The sequence below is a fragment of the Rana temporaria genome, chromosome 2 (genome assembly GCF_905171775.1).
Source record: "Rana temporaria chromosome 2, aRanTem1.1, whole genome shotgun sequence".
NCBI lineage: Eukaryota > Metazoa > Chordata > Amphibia > Anura > Ranidae > Rana > Rana temporaria.
The window spans coordinates 391,420,576-391,442,759 of record NC_053490.1 but is presented as its reverse complement, the minus strand read 5'-3'; the positions used below and the strand labels follow the sequence as shown (position 1 = coordinate 391,442,759).

The window sequence follows — 22,184 nt, the reverse complement described above, 5'->3', positions numbered from 1 at the left end:
ACTCCTTGCAAGATCACTTAATTCGATGAATAAGACATACAAACCCATTCATTTAAAAATTGCAAATAATAACATTTCTAGTAATCCGATCAAAATAGTGCAAAAATTTAGTACACACCTTAAAAAATTGTACTCCGAAAATAAGGTATTCAACTCACAGGAAGCTGATACCTTCTTTTCCGATTTACAGTTACCGCGATTGAGTGACTCCCAAAACGCACTTTTAGAAGAACCTATAACACCAACAGACATTTTGGCGGCCATCAAAGACCTCAAAATAAATAAAAGACCAGGTCCAGATGGGTTTACTGCGCGTTACTATACAACGCTAAAGGAGCAGATCTCCTCCACAATGGCTGACGCCTTTAATGATCTATTACACCATAAATCCTTTAGACAAGAATCCCTCACGGCCACGATTTGTATGATACCCAAACCGCATTCAGACACTACCCTTAGCGAAAACTACCGCCTGATATCCATGCTTAACACGGACATTAAAATACTTGGCAAAATCTTAGCTAGCAGACTGAACAAAATTATCGGATCACTGATTCATAGGGATCAAGTGGGTTTCATGCCCAATAGACAGGCTGGGGACAACATTCGGAGGGCTAGTCTATTAGCACACTTTGCAAGAAAGAGGAAAATTCCAGCATGTTTCTTATCACTAGATATAAGACAAGCCTTCGACTCTGTCTCTTGGTCATACCTAGAGTACTCATTGCTGAAATGGGGCTTTGGTCCTAACTTCATACGATGGGTTCTACAATTATACAAAAATCCGAAAGCGTATGTTAAATACGCAGGATATAAATCAGATGCATTCTCCATACAAAGAGGCACCAGGCAAGGCTGTCCATTATCCCCTTTATTGTTTGCCCTCCTCATAGAACCTCTGGCCCAAAAAATAAGAGCAGACCCCAAGGTAATGGGTATTGAATTGGGCGGTGTAAAACACAAATTATGTCTATATGCGGACGACATCTTGTTGTTCCTCTCATCTCCCCAAGTTTCCGGTCCCAACTTAACCCCAATTTTGCACCATTTTGCGTCTTTCTCGGGTTTAGCGATAAACCCTAAGAAATGCCTGGCCCTCAACGTTTCACTTTCCAGCACAGAATTGAATGCGGCGAAAGTGGGTCTTCCCTTCGAGTGGCCAGCCAAAAGCATCCCTTATTTAGGAATACACCTCACAGCTGACATATTAGATCTATACTCATACAATTATCCTGCACTTTTGAAACACATAACAAGTCTTTTACACTCGTGGGCCCTACTCCCCTTATCCTGGTTCGGTAGAATTAATGCAACAAAAATGACTATATTGCCCAAGCTCCTATACCTCTTTAGGGTACTCCCTATACCGATTCCTGCGCATTTTCTTAGAACTGTACAAAAACGGGTCTCCACCTTCGTCTGGGGTTCTTCCAAGCCAAAAATCAAATCACAAGTCTTACATCTCCCCAAGACGGCAGGTGGACTCGGCTATCCCAATTTTGCCCGTTATTACCAAGCAGCGCAACTGGCAACGTTAACAAAATATCATGCCAAAACTGAGGTGCCACTTTGGGTTTCAATAGAAGCAGTGGAAAGCGACCCTATTTCTATATCTAACTTGTTGTGGATCTCTCCAAAGTTACGTAAGCATATTACCAACCCAGTCACGAAACACTCGCTTTCCTTATGGGATGCACTTAAATCCAAATCTATTGTCTCCTCTAACCCCGTTACTGTCCTTTAATAAAAACCCGGCATTCTACCCAGCTTGGGTCTTTCCCAATTCCTTTAAAGAATGGGTGGATAGGGACTGTACACTCAAATACAAATTTTTTGATTCAATGTCAATGACCCCCTTTCCATCTATGTGTACAACGTATGGAATACCACCGAAGGAAATCTTTAGATATTTACAGATTAAAAATTTTTTCCAACCCCCTACTAACTCAGCATACTTGCCGAACAAATTCACAGTCTTTGAAAATGTATGTGATAAGAATCCCCACGCTAGAAAAGTGATTTCAACCCTATACTCGCAGCTACTTTCGCAACCAGACAAAGGGAAACTACTATATGTTCGTAAATGGGAGGAGGACTTGGGCATAGAATTGAATGAGAGGGAGTGGGAGCAAATATGGACCAATACTAAAACAGCTTCTTCTAATGTGCTAGCAGCGGAAACGAACTATAAAGTACTATCTAGGTGGTACTTGGTGCCGGCTAGAGTGGCTAAATTCGCTAGTAATTATTCTGATCAATGCTTCAGGGATTGTTCTGGTACGGGAACATATATTCATATATGGTGGTCGTGCCCAAAGGCACAGGTATTTTGGTCAGAAGTTTTCCAAACAATAGAAGCCCTCACTAAATCTTCCCTTCCTATGGATCCAAAATTGGCACTACTTAATTTAAAACCACACAATATGTCACACATGCAATTCAACCTGATTAGACAGCTCCTCACGGCAGCAAAACAAACAATAGCGAAAGCATGGAGATCTCCTAACTTATTCATGAGCGAAGCTGCCAATAGAATGAACACAGCAATGAAGTTTGCCAAAATGTCGGCCATTGAGTCGGATACGATCGCCAGATTTGAATGTATATGGGAACCCTGGATTAATCTCACAATGCAGAACACATTTGTTAATGCGGTAATGATGCCATGGTAGTCCAGTCATTGTATAGGCAGCCTGATTTATCTAACCAAAATGCAGATGGATCCCCGGTCTGGTCCTGCAGAGACCCCCATCCCCTTCTCCTTCCCTTACCTTCCCTCTTTTAATTTAATGTTTTATAATTTTCCTTTTTATTTTTACATTATTACCTCGCATCTGCGACTTCTATTTGCCTAAGCTATTAGGAAAATACAACACTAACTAGATGCCTCTAACGTCTTGGAAGCAGTACAATGCATTACAATGCCTGGAACGAAGTTCATATGTTAAGCTGCAAGACCTCTGTTATCCAGAAATATGTGTTGATGGACTTATTTGTTTATCTTTCAAGTTTATTTTGATCAAATTTTCATGAACGGAGTTCAGATGTGATGTGGATGTTATGCATCATTATATAGTATTTCAGTATTTTCCTCTGTATATGTTTATACTATCTGAAATTTCTTTATACTTGTTGCTACTTTTACACAATAAAGATATATTGACACGGAAAAATATAAAAGCTCACTGCAGCAAAGGCTTGTATTCCAGTATTGTGGAAAAGTAATGTATCCCCAACGGGATCACAGTGGATGGCAAGGGTTTCGGAAATTCAACAAATGGAAGATCTGACTATTACACTGAAACAACAGGAGAAAAAATATTGGAGGATCTGGAATCCCTACTTTCAATATAGGGAACAGACTCTCCTATCTGAGTAATATTGGTCAATCCTGAGATAGTTATTTGTAAAATAATAGTTAGAGACTGGGCAGTGAATATGGCAGAGTTGGGCCTTATGGGGGAGGGAGGGGGTAAGAGGTGAGGGGGAGGAGGATTTAATGTTTTTTTTCCCTCTCTTTTTTTTTTTCTTTCCTTGTTTATCTCTCTGCCTATAGAGGCAAAACCAGGACTTGTTCTTGGAAAGGAAAACTAAATGGTGCTAAATGGTGCTTATTTTAATAAGAGATTGAGTATGTAACATTAGGACTAATATAAGAAGAAAAACAAAAGAAAACAAAAGAAAAAGAAAAAAAAATATATATATATATACATACTGTGGTGTGGTGTTGTGTACTATGAATCCTTATTTGATATGATTGTATAATTTAATATAAAAAATTTAAATAAAGGATTTATAAAAATGTAGCGCCCCCTTACTTTCAGTGCGGGCGCTACACTAAAAGTTAGTGGGGAATGGAAGGGTTAGTTTACTTCCATTCGTCATTTATGGAAACTCAGGCTGCTGCCCGCTTTGGAATCGGTCCTGTGGGTCGGTCTGCGCTCCGGGGATGTGTTGTCACCCCTGGGCAGCAGTTGGCACTAGAGGGGTTCTGACAGACCCACCTTCTCCCAGCAGCCAATCAGAGGAGTTCTTCCCTCGTTGGGCATGCTGGGAGGGGGATATATCTGGGGCGGCCGTTTTTGGCGGGTTGTTTTAATGCGGGACCCGTGTTCAAGATGCGGCACCCACCTTCAGGGTACGCACATCCATGGGCCCCGCCACCATGGCCTGCTTTGCTGAGGTTGTGCACCATGCAGAGCCTTATCCTGACATTGAGAGGGGCCCCAGCGACTTGCTGGGTCCCAACCTTCTGTTGAGAGGATCCTAAGCTGGAGGCTGTGCGATGGGGGATCGGCTCGGGGGAACCTAGAACTAGAGGTTGTCCAGGAGGCCTAGACGAACCATCGGGGATCCGGTCACCACACCATATGACAGGTATGCTCAAGCTGTCAGTGGGTGACACTGATTGAACTAACTGGGAGGATTTGCTCAAATTGATCTCACAAATCCCAAGTTGTCCGGCCTGTGACAGAGGCTCTGAGTCAGGCCTGTGGCAGAGGTCTGTTTCCTCCCAGTGATCCGCAAGTGACGCTCCGGCTGCCAGGCCTGAGATAACCGCCTGTCCGGGGGCACTTTACCCACCCTGATTGTGGTGGCGACGAATTGAGGTATATCATTGCTGAGAGCAGGCTTGCTCTCTCTTCATATCCAAGGCCTGATACTAAAGTTTTCTCTACGCTCATCAACCTTTCTCTGTCGTGTGCCATGTTGATGTTGGCCGTGTTGGGCCTTGGAATAAAGCATTGAAAACTGAATTGATGTCTGGACACTTGCTCTTTATTCACACTCACAGAAATCACCCCTAGACAAAGTCAAGAAGATAACTCAGTAAGCCGATCCCAAACTAATCAGCGGCTCCTTCGGGGGTGAGCGCTACAAAAAAAAGTAGAACTTTATACAGAAAAAAAAACATAAGCACTGCTTCCGTGTCAATCACAAAATTGCAAAAAATAATATTTACAGCCAACCTTCCCCCTCCAGCGCCATTATGCAACAAGACACCTGGAAACCTCAGGCAACCTTTTTTCCCTAGAGATGGAGAAAGGTTTTTTTTTTTTTTTTTTACCTTAAACACTTTATTAGATTAAACAAGTTAACTCAAACAATTATGGCAACATTTGACTGTAATTAGGTCAAATCTACCCTTACATCATGCATCCGGGACCCAAAGCACCTTAACCACTTCAATGGCCAATTTTCAGCTTTCAGGGCTGTCGCATTTTAAATAACAATTGCGTGGTCATGCAACACTGGACCCAAACAACATTTTAATCATTTTGTTCCCAGAAATAGAGCTTTCTTTTGGTGGTATTTGATCACCACTGGGTGTTTTATTTTTTGCTAATCAAATAAAAAAAGACAGACAATTTTGAAAAAAAAAAGTGTTTCTTTGTAAATAAGTAAGTTTTCTCCTTCACTGATGGGCACTGATGAGGCTGCACTGATAAGTCGGCACTGATGAGGTGGCACTGAAGATGAGGTATTAATATGCAGCACTGATAGACGGCACTCATAGGTGCCACTGTTATGCAGCACTTATGATAGGCTTATGATAGGCGGCAGTGATGAGCACTCATAGGTGGCACTGAAGAGCACTAATAGGCAACACTGATCGGTACTGATAGGCGGCACTGATGGGCATGAATAGGGCACTGATAGATGGCTCTGATAGGCAGCACTGATGAGGAGGCACTAGTAGGCATTACTAACGGGCGCCTCTAATGGGCACTGATTGGTACCTCTAATGGGCACTGATTGGCAACCCTGGTGGTCCTGGGTGGGCACCCCTGGTGGGCATAGGTGGAAATCCTAGGTGGGTTGCGCTAATAAAATAAACAGTGCAGACGATGGGAAAAAAAACGATCGTTAGTAGGCACAACCATCGGTTAAAAATCCACGCATGCTCAGAATCAAGTCGACGCATGCATGGAAGCATTGAAGTTCGTTTTTTTCAGCACATCGTTGCGTTTTACGTCACTGCGTTCTGACACGATCGTTTTTTTAACTGATGGTGTGTAGGCACGACGGACCATCAGTCAGCTTCATCGGTTAACCTATGACAACGGTCCTTCAGACTGTTCTCATCGGATGGACTGATCGTGTGTACAAGGCATTATACAGACCAGTCACTGCTGCTCTCTCTACTAGTGCATGGTCATTGGTCTTGTCCCCCCCAACCCAGTGTTGCCAATTTACCAGATTGAAATTTACTGACACCCAAATATTTACTGGCACAGCCAGGTTTTTACTGGCATTTCCAAAAGTTACAAAATTACAGTGAAAATTTCAGTATTTAACTACTTAAGACCCGGACCAAAATGCAGCTAAAGGACCTTGCCCCTTTTTGCGATTCGGCACTGCGTCGATTTAACTGACAATTACGCGGTCGTGCGACGTGGCTCCCAAACAAAATTGGCGTCCTTTTTTTCCCACAAATAGAGCTTTCTTTTGGTGGTATTTGATCACCTCTGCGGTTTTTATTTTTTTGCGCTATAAACAAAAATAGAGCGACAATTTTGAAAAAAATTCAATATTTTTTACTTTTTGCTATAATAAATATCCCCCAAAAATATATAAAAACATTTTTTTTACTCAGTTTAGGCCGATACGTATTCTTCTACCTATTTTTGGTAAAAAAAATCGCAATAAGCGTTTATCGGTTGGTTTGCGCAAAATTTATAGCGTTTACAAAATAGGGGATAGTTTTATTGCATTTTTTTTTTTTACTACTAATGGCGGCGATCAGCGATTTTTTTCGTGACTGCGACATTATGGCGGACACTTCGGACAATTTTGACACATTTTTGGGACCATTGTCATTTTCACAGCAAAAAATGCATTTAAAATGCATTGTTTACTGTGGAAATGACAGTTGCAATTTGGGAATTAACCACAAGGGGGCGCTGATGGGGTTATGTGTTCCCTGAAGTGTGCTTACAACTGTAGGGGGGTGTGGCTGTAGGTGTGACGTCATCGATTGTGTCCCCCTATAAAAGGGATGACACGATCGATGCAGCCGCCACAGTGAAGAACAGGGAAGCCATGTTAACACACAGCTCTATCCGTTCTTCAGCTCCAGGGACCGATCGCGGGACTCCAGCGCCGATCGGGTCCGCGGGTCCCGGTGCTTCGGACCGGGTCGCGGGAGCACGCGCAGGCACGAGCCCGCAACCCACGGCTGGGTACTAGTACAGGACTTACCTGTATGTACATGTGCCCAGCCGTGCCATTCTGCCGACGTATATGTGCAGGAGGCGGTCCTTAAGTGGTTAAGCTACAAGCAAGTACAATATGCAATTAGCAATGTGATTTAAGGTAGATATTAAGGCAAAAAGCATATTTCTTATTTTATTTTCTATATAGTAAGTAAGTATCTCAGGGACAGGACTCTAGAATGGGCAGCACATACACATGAAATCGTGCCCTGTACACACGATCGTTTTTTCCGTCGGAATAAACTCAGATGGAATTCCGCTCAAGCTGTCTTGCATACACATGGACACACCAAAATGCTTCCGAGCATTCATGTTTTTTTTCTCCATCGCAATTCCATATAGACAAACAGAATTTCCGTTCTCTTTTTAACTTTGTCGGAATTTCCGAAGGAAAAAGTCAGATAGCGCATACACATGGTCGGAATAACCGATGAAAAAATTCCGTTGGACTTTTTCCTCACAGTGACACTGACAGCAGCACGGATGATAATGACAACTCACTGACCCAACATGTCCCTTCCTGACTCACAGTGACAGTTTCTCTCCATGCCAGGTGGTCCCTTCATCCATATCAGTCCAACAGCACTGACAGTCCCGCTCCCGGCTTTCCTTCCTCCCATCCCACAGACACACACAAGGCACCGGCTGCTCTGCTCAGCTCCCTGGTACCATGACATAACATGCTCAGGCACCACCTGTGCCAGACCTTTCCCCCAGACCCCCACCGCCAGCACTGCCCAAACACACTGTTGCAGGCACTTGGATGGTTCTTGGCTCTTTCCGAACTGGTACTTCACATGCGCTTAGGCGAGCGTTACAGCCATCTTTTTAACTGGCAACCTTTTCCTTTCACTGGCACTTACTGGCAGGAGAAAGGTGCCCAGTTTTTGCCAGTAAAAATATTGACGCTTGGCAAACAAATTATTCTCTTGGCAGTCTGTAATAGGCTGCTGTACTCCTCCCACAGCTCTGCTCTCTGCTTAGGCTATGTTTAGCACAGTGATGATGTCACTGCTACTTTTAGAAGGAAAAATCTGGGTTTGCAAAGGAATTTGGTGCATAAAAAAAATGATTTTTATACTTTGTGCCTAACAAGAACAATATGTATATGGGTTTGTGCGGCCAGAGTTGTATGTGAACCCTTACCTTGTAAAAACAACACATTTCTATTTCTCAGCTGCATAAGGAGCTTAGAGAGGTGGGGTGGAGAATGAATTGGGGGGGGGGGGGAGGTGTCCGCAGCAGACAGAGAAACAGCAGTACACTTATCTTCTCAGTGATTAGCTGTGCAGATGGGCAAGTCACCAATAAGCAGAAAAAAAAGCAAGCAGTACACTGATCACGGATCTTTTCAGTTAGGCCCCTTTCACATTGAGGAGTTTTTCAGGCGGTAAAGCGCTAAAAATAGCGTTGCTATCCCGCTTGAAAAACTCCTGCACTGCAGACTCAATGTGAAAGCCCGAGGGCTTTCACACTGAGGCGATGCGCTGGCGGGAGACAAAAAAATCTCCTGTCAGCGGCATCTTTGGAGCGGTGAGAGGAGCGGCATGTATACCGCTCCTTCACCGCTCCTTCCCATTGAAAACAATGGGAACCGCGGCAATACCGCCCGCAATGCGCCTCTATAGAGGCGCATTGCGGGCGATATTAACTCTTTATCGGCCGCTAGCGGGGGTTAATACCGCACCGCTAGCGACTGATACCCGCGGCAATTCCGGCGGTATAGCGCCGCTATTTTTAGCGGCGTTATACCGCCACCGCAGCTCCCGCCCCAGTCTGAAAGGGGCCTAAAGAGCTTTGCAGGGTGGGGGCAGCTTGAATCTGATCACTGGAGTACAGGCAGACTGCTCCCATGTAGAATGCAAAGAAGAAAACTGACCACTCTGGGATTGATGTGCTTTGTGTGGTCAGTTTTAAATAAGAAAGAGCAGAGGAACGGGCAGGATCACCAGTTATTACACACAAAGGAAGGAACGCAAAGAGAACAGGATAGTTTTATATACAAGTACATGGTACAACAGACACAGGAATATGAAATGTTGGGGTAACATACTTTAACCACTTAAGACCCAGACCATTATGCAGGTTAAGGACCTTGCCCCTTTTTGGGATTCTGCACTGCGTTGCTTTAACTGACAATTGTGCGGTCGTGCAATATGGCTCCCAAACAAAATTGGCGTCCTTTTTTTCCCACAAATAGAGCTTTCTTTTGGTGGTATTTGATCACCACTGCGGTTTTTATTTTTTGCGTAATAAACAAAAATAGAGCGACAATTTTGAAAAAAATTCAATATTTTTTACTTTTTGCTATAATAAATATCCCCCAAAAATATATTAAAAAATAAGTTTTCCTCAGTTTAGGCCGATACGTATTCTTCTACCTATTTTTGGTAAAAAAAAAAATCGCAATTAGCGTTTATCGATTGGTTTGCGCAAAAATTATAGCGTTTACAAAATAGGGGATAGTTTTATTGCATTTTTATTAATTTTTTTTTTTACTACTAATGGCGGCGATCAGCGATTTCTTTCGTGACTGCGACATTATGGCGGACACATGGGACAATTTTGACACATTTTTGGGACCATTGTAATTTTCACAGCAAAAAGTGCTATAAAAATGCACTGTTTACTGTGAAAATTACAATTGCAGTTTAGGAGTTAACCACTAGGGGGCACTGTAGGGGTTAAGTGTGATCTCATATGTGTTTCTAACTGTAGGGGGGCAGGGCTGGACGTCATTGATCGTCTTTCCCTATATCCGGGAATAGACGATCACTGACACTGCCACAATGAAGACCGGGGAAGGTGTGTTTACACACACCTCTCCCCGTACTTAAGCTCCGGTGACCGATCGCGGGACACCGTCGGTGATCGGGTCCCGCGGTCACGGGGCTTCGGACCGGGTCACGAGCGCACTGCCGGCGGGGCTTAAAGAGACACGTACAGGTATGTGATTGAGCCTAGCCGTGCCATTCTGCAGACGTATATCGGCATGAAGGGGTCCTTAAGTGGTTGTAAATTTCAGACAAGTAAAATCAACGTGTATCCCTCTATAGTGTGTACTTGTCTCAATTAGGAGCACTAATGCCTCGTACACACGGTCAGACTTTTGACCATGCAAAAGTCCGCTGTGAGTCCGTCGGAAAGAAAGAGAACAGGTTCTCTATCTAAGGTCCGTCGGACTTCCGAGAAAAAAAGTCAGATGGAGGCTACACACAGCCGGACTTTCCGTGAAAAAAAGCCTGTCTGACTTTTTTCTCTGAAAGTCCAGTCGTGTGTACGAGGCATAAGTGTCATTTTCTGCAGTTTTTGTCCTCTGCTATCAGCATGAACCACTTCTGACAAGTTTTCCTGACACCAAGAGAAAAAAGGTGACAGGGAAGGGAGCTCCAGCTGATTGACAGCCTCATCTGTGTTCCTGTGTGTTGTGTGAAGGCAGGTTTGTCCCTTTCATCCAATCAGCTGTCACACTCGGCAGAGCTCAGTGAGGAGAAGTCTAACTTCAGCTCTCTGCCCCCTTTTTTTCTGAACTCTCAGGCCTCGTACACACGACAGAGATTCTCGGCAGAATTCGCCGAGAAACTCGGTCAAAACCCGGATTCTGCCGAGAATCTCTGTCGTCTGTACAGTTTTGGCTCGATGGAGCCGCCGAGGAGCTCGACGAGAAAATAGAGAACATGTTCTCTATTTTCTCGTTGGCCGCGTTGTTCTATAGGAGAAGGCGGCCCGCCGAGCTCCTCGGCGGCTTCATCCCAAAACGAGACGAGGAACTCGACGTGCCAAGCACGTCGAGTTCCTCTGTCGTGTGTACGGGGCCTCAGACAAGCTTTATAAATTCTGGACTTTAAATGGATGTTGAGAAGAGATGACTGCAGATAAAACAGGTACAAGGTAAGTAGGAGGATTGGTTTCATCTCTATGTATCACCTGAGGCCAGTCACTTCACCGACTTTCATTTGTTTACCTACATATAGGTCTACAAATTCTCAAGAGGAAGTTTCAGTAATGTTGCAGGTAATTTAACATGACAATGAGAATCGGGAAAAACAAAGCTGTAGCTTGTTTACATACTGGGGTGCATGAATCCATACACAAATCTAATCAAACAAATACAACTCTTCTGCACATAATGTTTTGAGCGATTCACACAGAAGAGCACAGACCGCAGTTTGCCTTCCCACAATCGAGTTGTGTGCTTAATTGCTGCTGACTAATAGTAAGTAAAGTATGAAATTGTGCCCAATAGTTTCATATTGAGTTTAGACATACAGGCACGACCCTGTCTCAAGCAAGATACTTTGGGCCAGATCCACAGAGCAAGTACGCCGGCGTATCTACTGATATGCCGGCGTAATTTCAAATTTCCCGCGTTGCATCTTTAGTTTGAATCCTCAAACCAATCCTCAAACCAAGACGGCTTCTGGGTTCGATCCGACAGACGTACGGCTTCGTACGCCTTCGGATCGTAGGTGCAATACTTCGGCGCCCGCTGGGTGGAGTTTGCGTCGTTTTCACGAACGTACACGCGGCCGTCGCATTTTCTAACGTCGTCTGTAGTCGGCTTTTTTCCGGCTGGTATTTTGCGGCGTATAGATAGACTTGCCATGTTAAGTATGGCCGTCGTTCCCGCGTCGAAATTTGAATTTTTTTTTTTTGCTTAAGTCGTCCGTGAATAGGGATGGACGTAACTTACGTCTAAGTTTAAAAAATGACGTTGTTGCAACGTCATTTCGCGCAAAGCACGGCGGGAAATTTCTGGACGACGCATGCGCAGTTCATTCGGCGCGGGGACGCGCTTCATTTAAATGAAACCCGCCCCCAACCCGCCCAATTTGAAATCCGCCGCCAGAAATACACTACGCCGCTGTAACTTACGGCGCGAACTCGCTGAGGATTCGAATATACGCCAGGTAAGGTACGGCGGCGTAGTGTATCTCTGATACGCCGCGCAGATCCAAATGTATGTGGATCTGGCCCTTTGTTGTTGGGTACTTACTGCATAATATGACAACTATTTCTGTATATACCAGTGTTTTAATCCCTTTCCATCCCAAAAAAATAAAAAGTGTAGCCTTTTTATACTTTAAAGTGGAGTTCCACCCAAAAGTGGAACTTCGGCTTTAACCAGTTCCCGAACCCCGCATGTACATATACGTCCACAATATGGCACGTACAGGCACATGGGCGTACATGTACGTCCTTGCCTATTAGCGGGTGGGGGGTCCGATCGGGACCTCCCCGCTACATGCGGAGGTCGGGTCCGCTCGGGGAGCGATCCGGGACCACGGCGCGGCTATTTGTTTATAGCCGCTCCGTCGCGATCGCTCCCCGGAGCTGAAGAACGGGGAGAGCCGTATGTAAACACGGCTTCCCCGTGCTTCACTATGGCGGCGCATCGATCGCGTCATTCCCTTTATAGGGAAGACACGATCGATGACGTCATTCCTACAGCCACACCCCCCTACAGTTGTAAACACACACTAGGTGAACCCTAACTCCTACAGCGCCACCTGTAGTTAACTCCCAAACTGCAACTGTCATTTTCACAATAAACAATGCAATTTAAATGCATTTTTTGCTGTGAAAATGACAATGGTCCCAAAAATGTGTCAAAATTGTCCGAAGTGTCCGCCATAATGTCGCAGTCACGAAAAAAATTGCTGATCGCCGCCATTAGTAGTAAAAAAATAAAAAAAAATAAAAATGCAATAAAACTATCCCCTATTTTGTAAACGCTATACATTTTGCGCAAACCAATCAATAAACGCTTATTGCGATTTTTTTTTACTAAAAATAGGTAGAAGAATACGTATCGGCCTAAACTGAGGAAAAAAAATGTTTTTATATATGTTTTTGGGGGATATTTATTACAGCAAAAAGTAAAAAATATTGCATTTTTTTCAAAATTGTCGCTCTATTTTTGTTTATAGCGCAAAAACTAAAAACCGCAGATGTGATCAAATACCACCAAAAGAAAGCTCTATTTGTGGGGGGAAAAAGGACGCCAATTTTGTTTGGGAGCCACGTCGCACGACCGCGCAATTGTCTGTTAAAGCGACGCAGTCCCGAACTGTAAAAACACCTTGGGTCTTTAGGCTGCATATTGGTCCGGGGCTTAACTGGTTAAGCACTCCTCGCCCCCTGACATGCCACATTTGGCATGTCATTTTTTGGGGGGGAGGGGGGAGTGTGTACCCTATTTTTAGTGGGACTTCCTGTGCCACCTCCTCCTTCCTTTTTTCGGCCACCTAGGCGACTCCTCCTCTTGCCCTAGGCGGCCCCTCCCTGCCTTGAGATCTTCTGGGACACAACTCAGGTCCCAGAAGGTCGGCTGGCCAATAGGAGAGCGCAGCGCCGGCTGGGTGCCCACAGTTACTATGATGGCACAGAGGAGAGGAGGGGGAGAGGAGCGAGCCTCCGGGTGGCCGCATTGCTGGACCGTGGGGCAGGTAAGTGTCGGTTTATTAAAAGTCAGCAGCTATGCTTTTTGTAGCTGTTGACTTTTAATAAACTAAAACACGGGTGGAACGCTGCTTTAATAAGCATTAACCCTTTCACTGCCAGAGTCTTTTCCCTTTTTTTTTGCACGCATGTTAAAATTATAGACCAGCAGATTACATTTTATATTTTCTGAGAGCAGAGACCCTGTAGAAGAAAAGCAGTGGCAGTTTATAAATGTTTTATGTCACACAGTATCTGTTTATCAACCCCCTATTTTCAGTAAAGAAAACACACGAAGGTTAATTTTAGTGCATTAAAACACACTAAATCACTTTTTGGTTAAATATAAAAAATAAGGTGGCATCAGGTAAAAAGATATCAAATATGTCAAGCTTTGAAATTGCGTGGATCTATGAAATGGTGACAAACCACAGTACCCAAAATTGGCCAAAGGTGACACTTTTAAAGCCTTTTAGAGCCATTTAGAGGTTTAACTGTGAATAATGGCCCTAAAACTTTTGCTTTTACTCTGGCATGCACAGAAGTACCTAATATGTGTAGCGCAACTGTTGTTTTGGTATGTAGGTGCACAGAAGTCAAGTCCTGGGGAAAAAAGTGTGGGAACTCACCCAAGATTCTACCCCCCCCCACCTCAAAAATATATGTATCCCCATCCCCGCCCATAATTATCCACATCCCTTTCCACAATGTATCCCCTTCCCCGCCCAGCATCATCCATCTACAACCATCAACCTACTTTTCCATCTGTCTGGCTGGTCAGATGAACACGGACAGACGGTCCGTGTTCATCCGATCCCCCCATAGGGGAGAGCGGAGAAAAGACAGGGCGGTCCCTGCACAGTGTGCGGGGACCGCCCTGTCATCCGCCGGCTCAGCGGGGATCAACGGAGCAATCCCCGCTGAGCAAGCGGAGGTCCACGGGGCAGATTATTACTGATCTACCCCGTGTGAAAGGGGCCTAAGGGTGGAAACACATGTTTCCGATCAAATGCCATGTAGTAATGGGTGTGTCAATGTGCGTGTTACCACTACATGTGTTATGTGCTTTAACATTTTGCAGTGCCATTCAATTTGAATGGCACCCCAACTCATTAAGACTTTACAGCTTCATAGTACATTTATTGCAGCGCACCACAATGCAGTGTAAGGCATCTATGTGCATTGGGGTGCGCTGCTTTGGAAAAAATGCTGTCTATTTTTTTTATTTTCTCGTGCATTGGCAGCCCATTCAAAATGAATAGGCTGCCATAATGCAATGCACATTAACGCTTGACACAACATGTCTTAAAGTGGTTATAAACCCCACTTTTTGACTTTTACCTACAGGTAAGCCTTTCAATAAGGCTTACCTGTAGGTATAAAGAATATCGCCCAAACCTGTACCTGATTGCAGCGGCGCATGCGCAGGGGGGATCCTCGGCTAAAGGGCCGGCCCTTGCCGGAATGAAATATCCCGCGCGCATGTGCGGGAGTGACGACATCGCCGCTTCAGCCAATCACAGCGCTGGAGCGGCGATACCCGGAAGACACGCCAGAGCAAGATGACATCTCGCTCGGCGTGGACCAGGTAAGTTCCCTACACCTCGTTTAGGTAAGTATTTCATAATGAGCTAGCATGCGGTGCATACTAGCTCATTATGGCTTTTACTTTTCAGGTGTAAAAAAAAAAATGCGGGTTTACAACCGCTTTAAAGTATATGTGAACCCTTACCTGTTAAAGAAAAAAAACGGTCAGTTTAAAATGGAAATGCTAGGCAAAATATTTGTGTGTGTGTATATATACACAGTATATATCACATGACCTCTGTTCTCTGCTGCATAAAGGGCTTAGAGACTGCAGGGGGAGGTGGAGAAAGAGCAGTACCCTGATCTTCCCAATGAATGGCTGTTTAGAGGGGCGTGTCAGCACAAGTGTATTCATTGAAGGACAGGAAGGCTGAGCTCCCAGCACAGCCAGAAACTGACCATTCTAGGATGAATGTGTTCTCATGCCTAGCATGGTTAGTTTGAAATAGAAAAGTAGCGGAACTGGCAGGATCACCAGAAATTTCACACAAAGAAAGCAATACAAAGACAACAGAATACTTTAGTACATCGTACAACAGGCCCATATCAGGAATATGAAATGTTGGCATAACAAACACTTTAACATATGGGCATTAATAGATTATATTCCTTTTGCACACCATATCGCAATCAATTATATGGTAAAGAAGGTGCCCCAGGAGAGCCATTATCAAACACTGCCATCCCTCCATCCATTGCATATGCGAAAAGTGATCTACTGGGACTGCTATGGAAGGAAAAAATTAGACACAGCCCTGTCTCGCATTGGTTTCTCATCTTGTTTCCATAGCAAGTGGGATCAGTATATTGCAAGGGTATTGCCAGCCTCAGGGGCACCCACTTCCCGCCTCCCACCTCCTAACTCCAGGATGACTCGGCCCCTTACTCCACCTCTTCAGGTTTGACGCCACTGGTTCCTCTCTTCGTTCCTCTATCTCATACCAATATTGGGCTTCAGTTTGCTTTGTGTCAAATTGGGTTTGATACGTTGTGTCTATTAAGCCTCGTACACACAATACGATTGTTGGCAGGGGATTGTCTGTTGACAGACTGTTGTCCTAAAATCTGACCGTTAGTACGCTCTTTTGACCATTGTCCAACTTTCTGCCAACAAATGTTGGATGACATGCTAGTAAATTTTCGGCGGATAACGGTTTGTTGTCAGATTTTCTCATGGTCAATACACAAATCACACAAAAGTCGAAAGTACAAACACGCATGCTCGGAATCAATGCTCGCCAAACACAAAATTAGCAGAAGGGGCCCAAAGGGTGGCGCTCAAGAGCTGAAATTCCTCGTAGTACGTCACTACATTCGTGTTTGTTGCCCGACAATTGTGTACTGTTAGGCCCCGTACACACGACCGAACATGTCTGCTGACACTGGTCTGCAGACCAGTTTCAGCGGACATGTTCGGTCGTCTGTACGTCCGACCGGACAATTTTCCGGCGGATCGGACAGGTTTCCAGCGGACAAATGTTTCTTAGCATGCTAAGAAACATGTCCGCTGGAAGCCTGTCTGTCGGACATGTTCGGTCGTCTGTACAGACTCACCATACATGTGAAAGCCCTCGCATGCGTCGAAGTGATTCGACGCATGCGTGGAAGCATTGACCTTCCAGGGCCGCGCACGTCGCCGCGTCATCGTCGCGGCGATGGCGCGGCCACGTCACCGCGTATCGTGTCCGCGCGGATTTCTGTCTGATGGTGTGTACAACCATCAGACAGAAATCTCCGAGCGGACATGTCCGCTGAAATCGGTCCAGCGGACCGTTTTCAGCGGACAGTCCGTTTGTGTGTACGAGGCCTTAGTGTGCAAGACAAGATCCTGGCACACGCCCTGAAGACAGAAATCAGACGCTCGGTTGGCCAACAATTGGATCGTGTGTACGAGGCTTTAGTCGATATTGGTGGCAACAACGACCTGTTTTTCTGAACTGTTATTATACTTCCAAGTGTTTGAAAAAACCCTGAGTGCACTGACATCGTATGTTAAATTGGTAGGGCAAGCTATCCCCCCTCCCCCTTCCTCCCCCTTTTTCACTGATCCCCTCCACCTACCTCCCCCCTATTTGATAAAATCACGTTGCATGAAAATATTTTACACAATTTTTTTGTTTATGCAACTGTAGTAAACGCTCATTCTGTAAATTGAAAAACCCAATAAAGTTTCTTAAAAAAAAAAAAGAAGGGGGGTGCAACAACAACTCCCTACTGATCAGCTTTTCGGGACAGTGCAGGGACCCTGTGATGAAGGTTACCTGTGCGGTCTTGAACCATTGTCGTTCTATGTGATCAAGCAATAAAGAGCTTTTCACTTTGAAACAAGCTTGTTGGTGTGCTGATAACAAATTGTATCCAATATGTGTGCATTACCACAATGCATGAGAACGGGGGAGTGTGAATGAGCCCCAAAGCAAGTCTGTATTTTGCCTATGCGTTGCAAAACAACAGATTTGCTTCAATCCCCCCTCACTAGCAAGTGTTTTTCCAGTTCTTTGTAATAATACTGCTAAGCACCTCTTAGCATATCAGCGGCGTTACTATTAGACCAATTTATCTATGACAGAAGAGATGGGAGGGCAACCAGATGCCAAACCTCATTCTTCTCACTGGTTGCGTTTTAAGAACTGTACCAATGCTAATAAACCAGGGTCCAGGGGCGGACTGACAACTCATGGGGCCCCCTGGGCAATAGGAGATTATGGGGCCCCCGGCAATAGGAGATTATGGGGCCACACAGTATATACACACATACAGTATACATACACAGTATACACACAGACACACAATATATACACACACACACGCACAGTATACATACACACAGAATACACATACACACACTGAAAAGGTACTGAAGAGGCGGGGCAGCTAAAATCCTGGGATTTACAGATTTTTAGATACTGTCCCTGGTTTTACTGAGGCTGGCAGCCCTGATGGGGCCCCCTAGTGGCATGGGGCCCTCGTGCAGCCCCCTCATGCCCGAATGGTCAGTCCGCCCCTGGCAGGGTCTTTTAAATAAATAGCAGAAACAGGAGAATGACACAATTATATAAATGACAACTGTATTTCTTATTCACACTTCCATATAGAACAAACAAACTCATCAAAAACAAAAAAAGAAGCATTATGAATATAATAACTTAGAAACAGAAAAGAAAATGATAAAAACGACCAAACTCAAGAATGTACTGTAGGCTTCTTTCCGGTTCATACAGGTATACGTGCTTACATGTCCTAATGGAATCTCATGTGTCTCTGTACAACTGCCTGTAGTGCCTTCTAAACAACTACAAGTGCCAGCATGCCCTACATAAAGATTTTCGCTTGGATTAAACACCCCTCCCAAAAATATCAGCCAGATTTATAGAGCATCATAAAAAATATATTTGTTATGCCTTTCTTAAAATCTGAACATATTTTACCCTCTATCCTGTTCGTTCAGCAGAAATACAAAAATAAGCAGATATACCTATCTGTCGTAAACAAATATAATTAATATTTTGGAAAAGAACTCAATATAATAGAAACATTTCTCTTTCTAAGGAAATAGTGATAGTGTCCCATATTCCAACATGGATACAGTACATAATGCACAGCTGTAATGTCAGTTCAATATGTAAAGAAATATGTAACCCAGCTTGTAAAGCATGTTTATATTCTATACCAGCCTTTCATAACCTGACCTAGCCAACCCCCCCCCCCCCCCCCCCAGAAACCCTTACAATGATTTTCAGGGCTCAGAGGACCCCTCAATTAATCAGGAACCATTGGGAAAATGTCCCCTAGTTTGGTGCTCAGTGAAGAATACTAAGCATTACAGTGGTGGTCATAATGTCATTCTTACAGACAACTCATCAAGATCATCCCTGTCTTGCAGCCGACTCTATCAAGTGCTGTTGGACATGGAACTATGTAGGCACCATCATATGGAAGGTCAATCAGCAACAGCTCAAGGAACCTTTAAGCCTGTTTTTTTTCCCATTTAACCCAGTGGGCCAAACGAAAAAGAGTTAAGGAGGAGCTGCTGTACTAACGATGCAATGTTAGTGCAGCAATCTTCCCCGTTGAGCTATTATGTTCTGACAGGGGGCAAGATGCTGATCAGCAGACCTTTTTCAGTCATGCTCCTTCAGCAGAAATCGTCTGGCTTCTGTTGGACCAGCTGCTGTACACAGTGGCCGAATGATGGCCAGTTTTTATTGAACCAGCTGGTGCTGCCCGGCATTTTGCCCGTGTGTACAGCCCTTTAGAAACCCCTGGAGAAACCTTAGGGTACTCTGGTTGAGCATGGCTGTGCCATAATAGCAGAAGGCTGGTTGTTTTCTAAAACTGTTAAACCACTTCCTATCCGGCCATTGACTATTGACGGCCACAAGGTGGCTCTACAATGCCGGGAGGCCATCAATATACGGCCTCTGGCCTCCCCCCTGGTGGGGGGCTCGCGCCCGCCGCGTCACTCAGGTGCCGATGCGTGTGCCTGGCGGCCGTGATGTCCGCCAGGCACCCACGATCGGCAGTCACAGAGCCAGGGACGTGGGTCTCTGTGTGTAAACAGATCCACTTCCTGTCAGGGAGAGGAGACCGATGGTGTGTTTCTTGTACATAGGGACAACCATCGGTCACCTCCCCCAGTCAGTCCCCTCCCCCCACAGTAAGAATCACCTAGCAGGGAACACGTTAACCCCTTGATCGCCCCCTAGTGTTAACCCCTTCCCTGCCAGTCACATTTATACAGTAATCAGTGCATATTTATAGCACTGTTCGCTGTATAAATGTGAATGGTCCCAAAAAAGTGTCCGATGTGTCCGCCGTAATATCGCAGTCCTGACAAAAATCGCAGATCGCCACCATTACTAGTAAAAAATGGCATAATACTATCCCCTATTTTGTAGGCACTTTTGCGCAAACTAATCACTATACGCGATTTTTATTTTTTTACCAAAAATATGTAGAAGAATACATATTAGCCTAAACTGAGAAAAAAAATGTTTAAAAAAAAAAAATGGATATTTATTATAGCAAAAGTAAAAAATATTGTGTTTTTTTTCAAAATTGTAGGTCTTTTTTTGTTTATAGCACAAAAAATTAAAACCGCAGAGATTATCAAATACCACCAAAAAAGGGAAAAAAGGAACGTCAATTTTGTTTGGAAGCCACGTCGCACGACCGCACAATTGTCATTCAAAGCGTGACAGTGCTGAAAGCTGAAATTTCACCTGGGCAGGAAGGGGGTATATGTGTCCAGTAAGCAAGTGGTTAAGAACTATAGGTTCCAATGTGATTTGATATTTACACAGTATGATGGTTCATTCATAATATGATTTTATCACAATTGTTCTTGTTAAATATATTTATTTACAATGCCAAATGGAGGCTATTTGTGTTTCTGATGATGAAGAGCTTTAAGTCCAAGTTTTTATGGAAGTCCGAAAGCGATCTTGTATTTGCACAAGATGACAGGTGGCTCAGCCATAAAATGTTTTTTATCACTTTATTGTTTGCATAGTATATTAATATTCTATACCAAACATAAGCTAGTTATTCTCTCGCTGTTGGAGAATTATACGGTATGTCCCAGCTTCTATGGAACAATGGCCCCTGATGCCCTGTACACACGATCGGTTCATCCGATGAAAACGAACCGATGGATTTTTTCATCAGATATCCGATGAAGCTGACTTTCATCAGTCTTGCCTACACACCATCGGTTAAAAATCCGATCGTGTCCAACGCGGTGACGTAAAGCACAACGACGTGTTGAGAAAAATGAAGTTCAATGCTTTCCGAGCATGCGTCGACTTGATTCTGAGCATGGGTGGATTTTTGACCGATGGATTTCCCCACAGACGATCGTTTTTTTTTTTCAATCGTTTTTTTTAACCATACGAAAATTTTAAAACAGGTTCTATTTTTTTTCACCGATGGGGAAAAAAACTGATGGGGCCCACACACGATCGGTTCGTCCGATAAAAACGGGTCCGTGTGTACAGGGCATGAGAGATCTCAAGCAGGCCACTCACCAGTAGAATTTCATTCAAAGTTTATATGGAGATTCAAAAGAGTGTACCATAGTTCCATTATAGACTCACCAAATTTAGCATGAGAACCCTGAATTTTTTAAGGTTATTTGCCATGTCAGCGTCTCAAATTCTATGTTTGATTTTGGGATGCAAATACGCATTACAATAAGTAACATTTTTCCTGAATGAAAACTTCATCCACTGTTAGAATTATGTAAATTCAAGAACATTTTTCCATTCTTATCCTTCAATATTCCTCATGACTATGGTTGCTTTGACTATTAACTATTAAAAATCAGACAAAAGTTCAGAAAACGATTTTTTTAAACCATATTCTACTGGCGTATGACCTGCTTTGAACAAGATGATGGAATGTTATCATTTCAGTGTAATGCTATGCAGCTGTATCTATGCAGAGGCTATAGCAGCATGGCCCCATGAGGTGCCCCCTTACCTGTCCTTCCTCCCCCTCTTCTCGCTCCAGCTGCTCCTGATCTTCTTCTCCACATGACTGTCCCCAGCAGGGCTCTTGTCCCCCTCACTGCGGCTCCTTACTTTCTCCTTTAAATTTCCCTCGCTTCTGGAGAAGAACCTCAGCAGTCGTTTCTTCAGTCCCTGCTTCTTGTTAGAGAGGGGTTCCACATTTGACGATGACATACTGACAGGGGGCACTTGGTGTCACCTCACAGAAAAACAGAGACTTGGGGCACAGTCACGAGACCCGGCTGAGGTGGGGGTGGAGGTCTGCCTAAACCCCGGGGCTGGAGGAGGACTAGGGGAGGAATGGAGACGCTCACCTGTCACCTGAGGCTGTCACAGTCACATGGGACGCCAATGGTTTGCAGACAGGTGTGAGAAGTGCATATGAAACCAGAGCTGAGCCTGGGACACCCTTTCATTGCTGCCTCCCAGA

At 44.4% G+C, this 22,184-nt stretch overlaps 1 protein-coding gene across 1 annotated transcript in view; it reads right to left on the bottom strand.

The window, feature by feature from the left end:
* The window catches only part of CRYBG2 (crystallin beta-gamma domain containing 2), a 164,557-nt gene extending 142,593 nt beyond the window's left edge, over positions 1-21,964 (bottom strand). The window contains exon 1 of the mRNA XM_040338015.1: positions 21,726-21,964. Within this exon, the coding sequence (XP_040193949.1) occupies positions 21,726-21,928 (203 nt within the window). The 5' untranslated portion in view covers positions 21,929-21,964. The remainder of the gene's footprint in view (positions 1-21,725) is intronic.
* Positions 21,965-22,184: the final 220 nt, after the last annotated feature.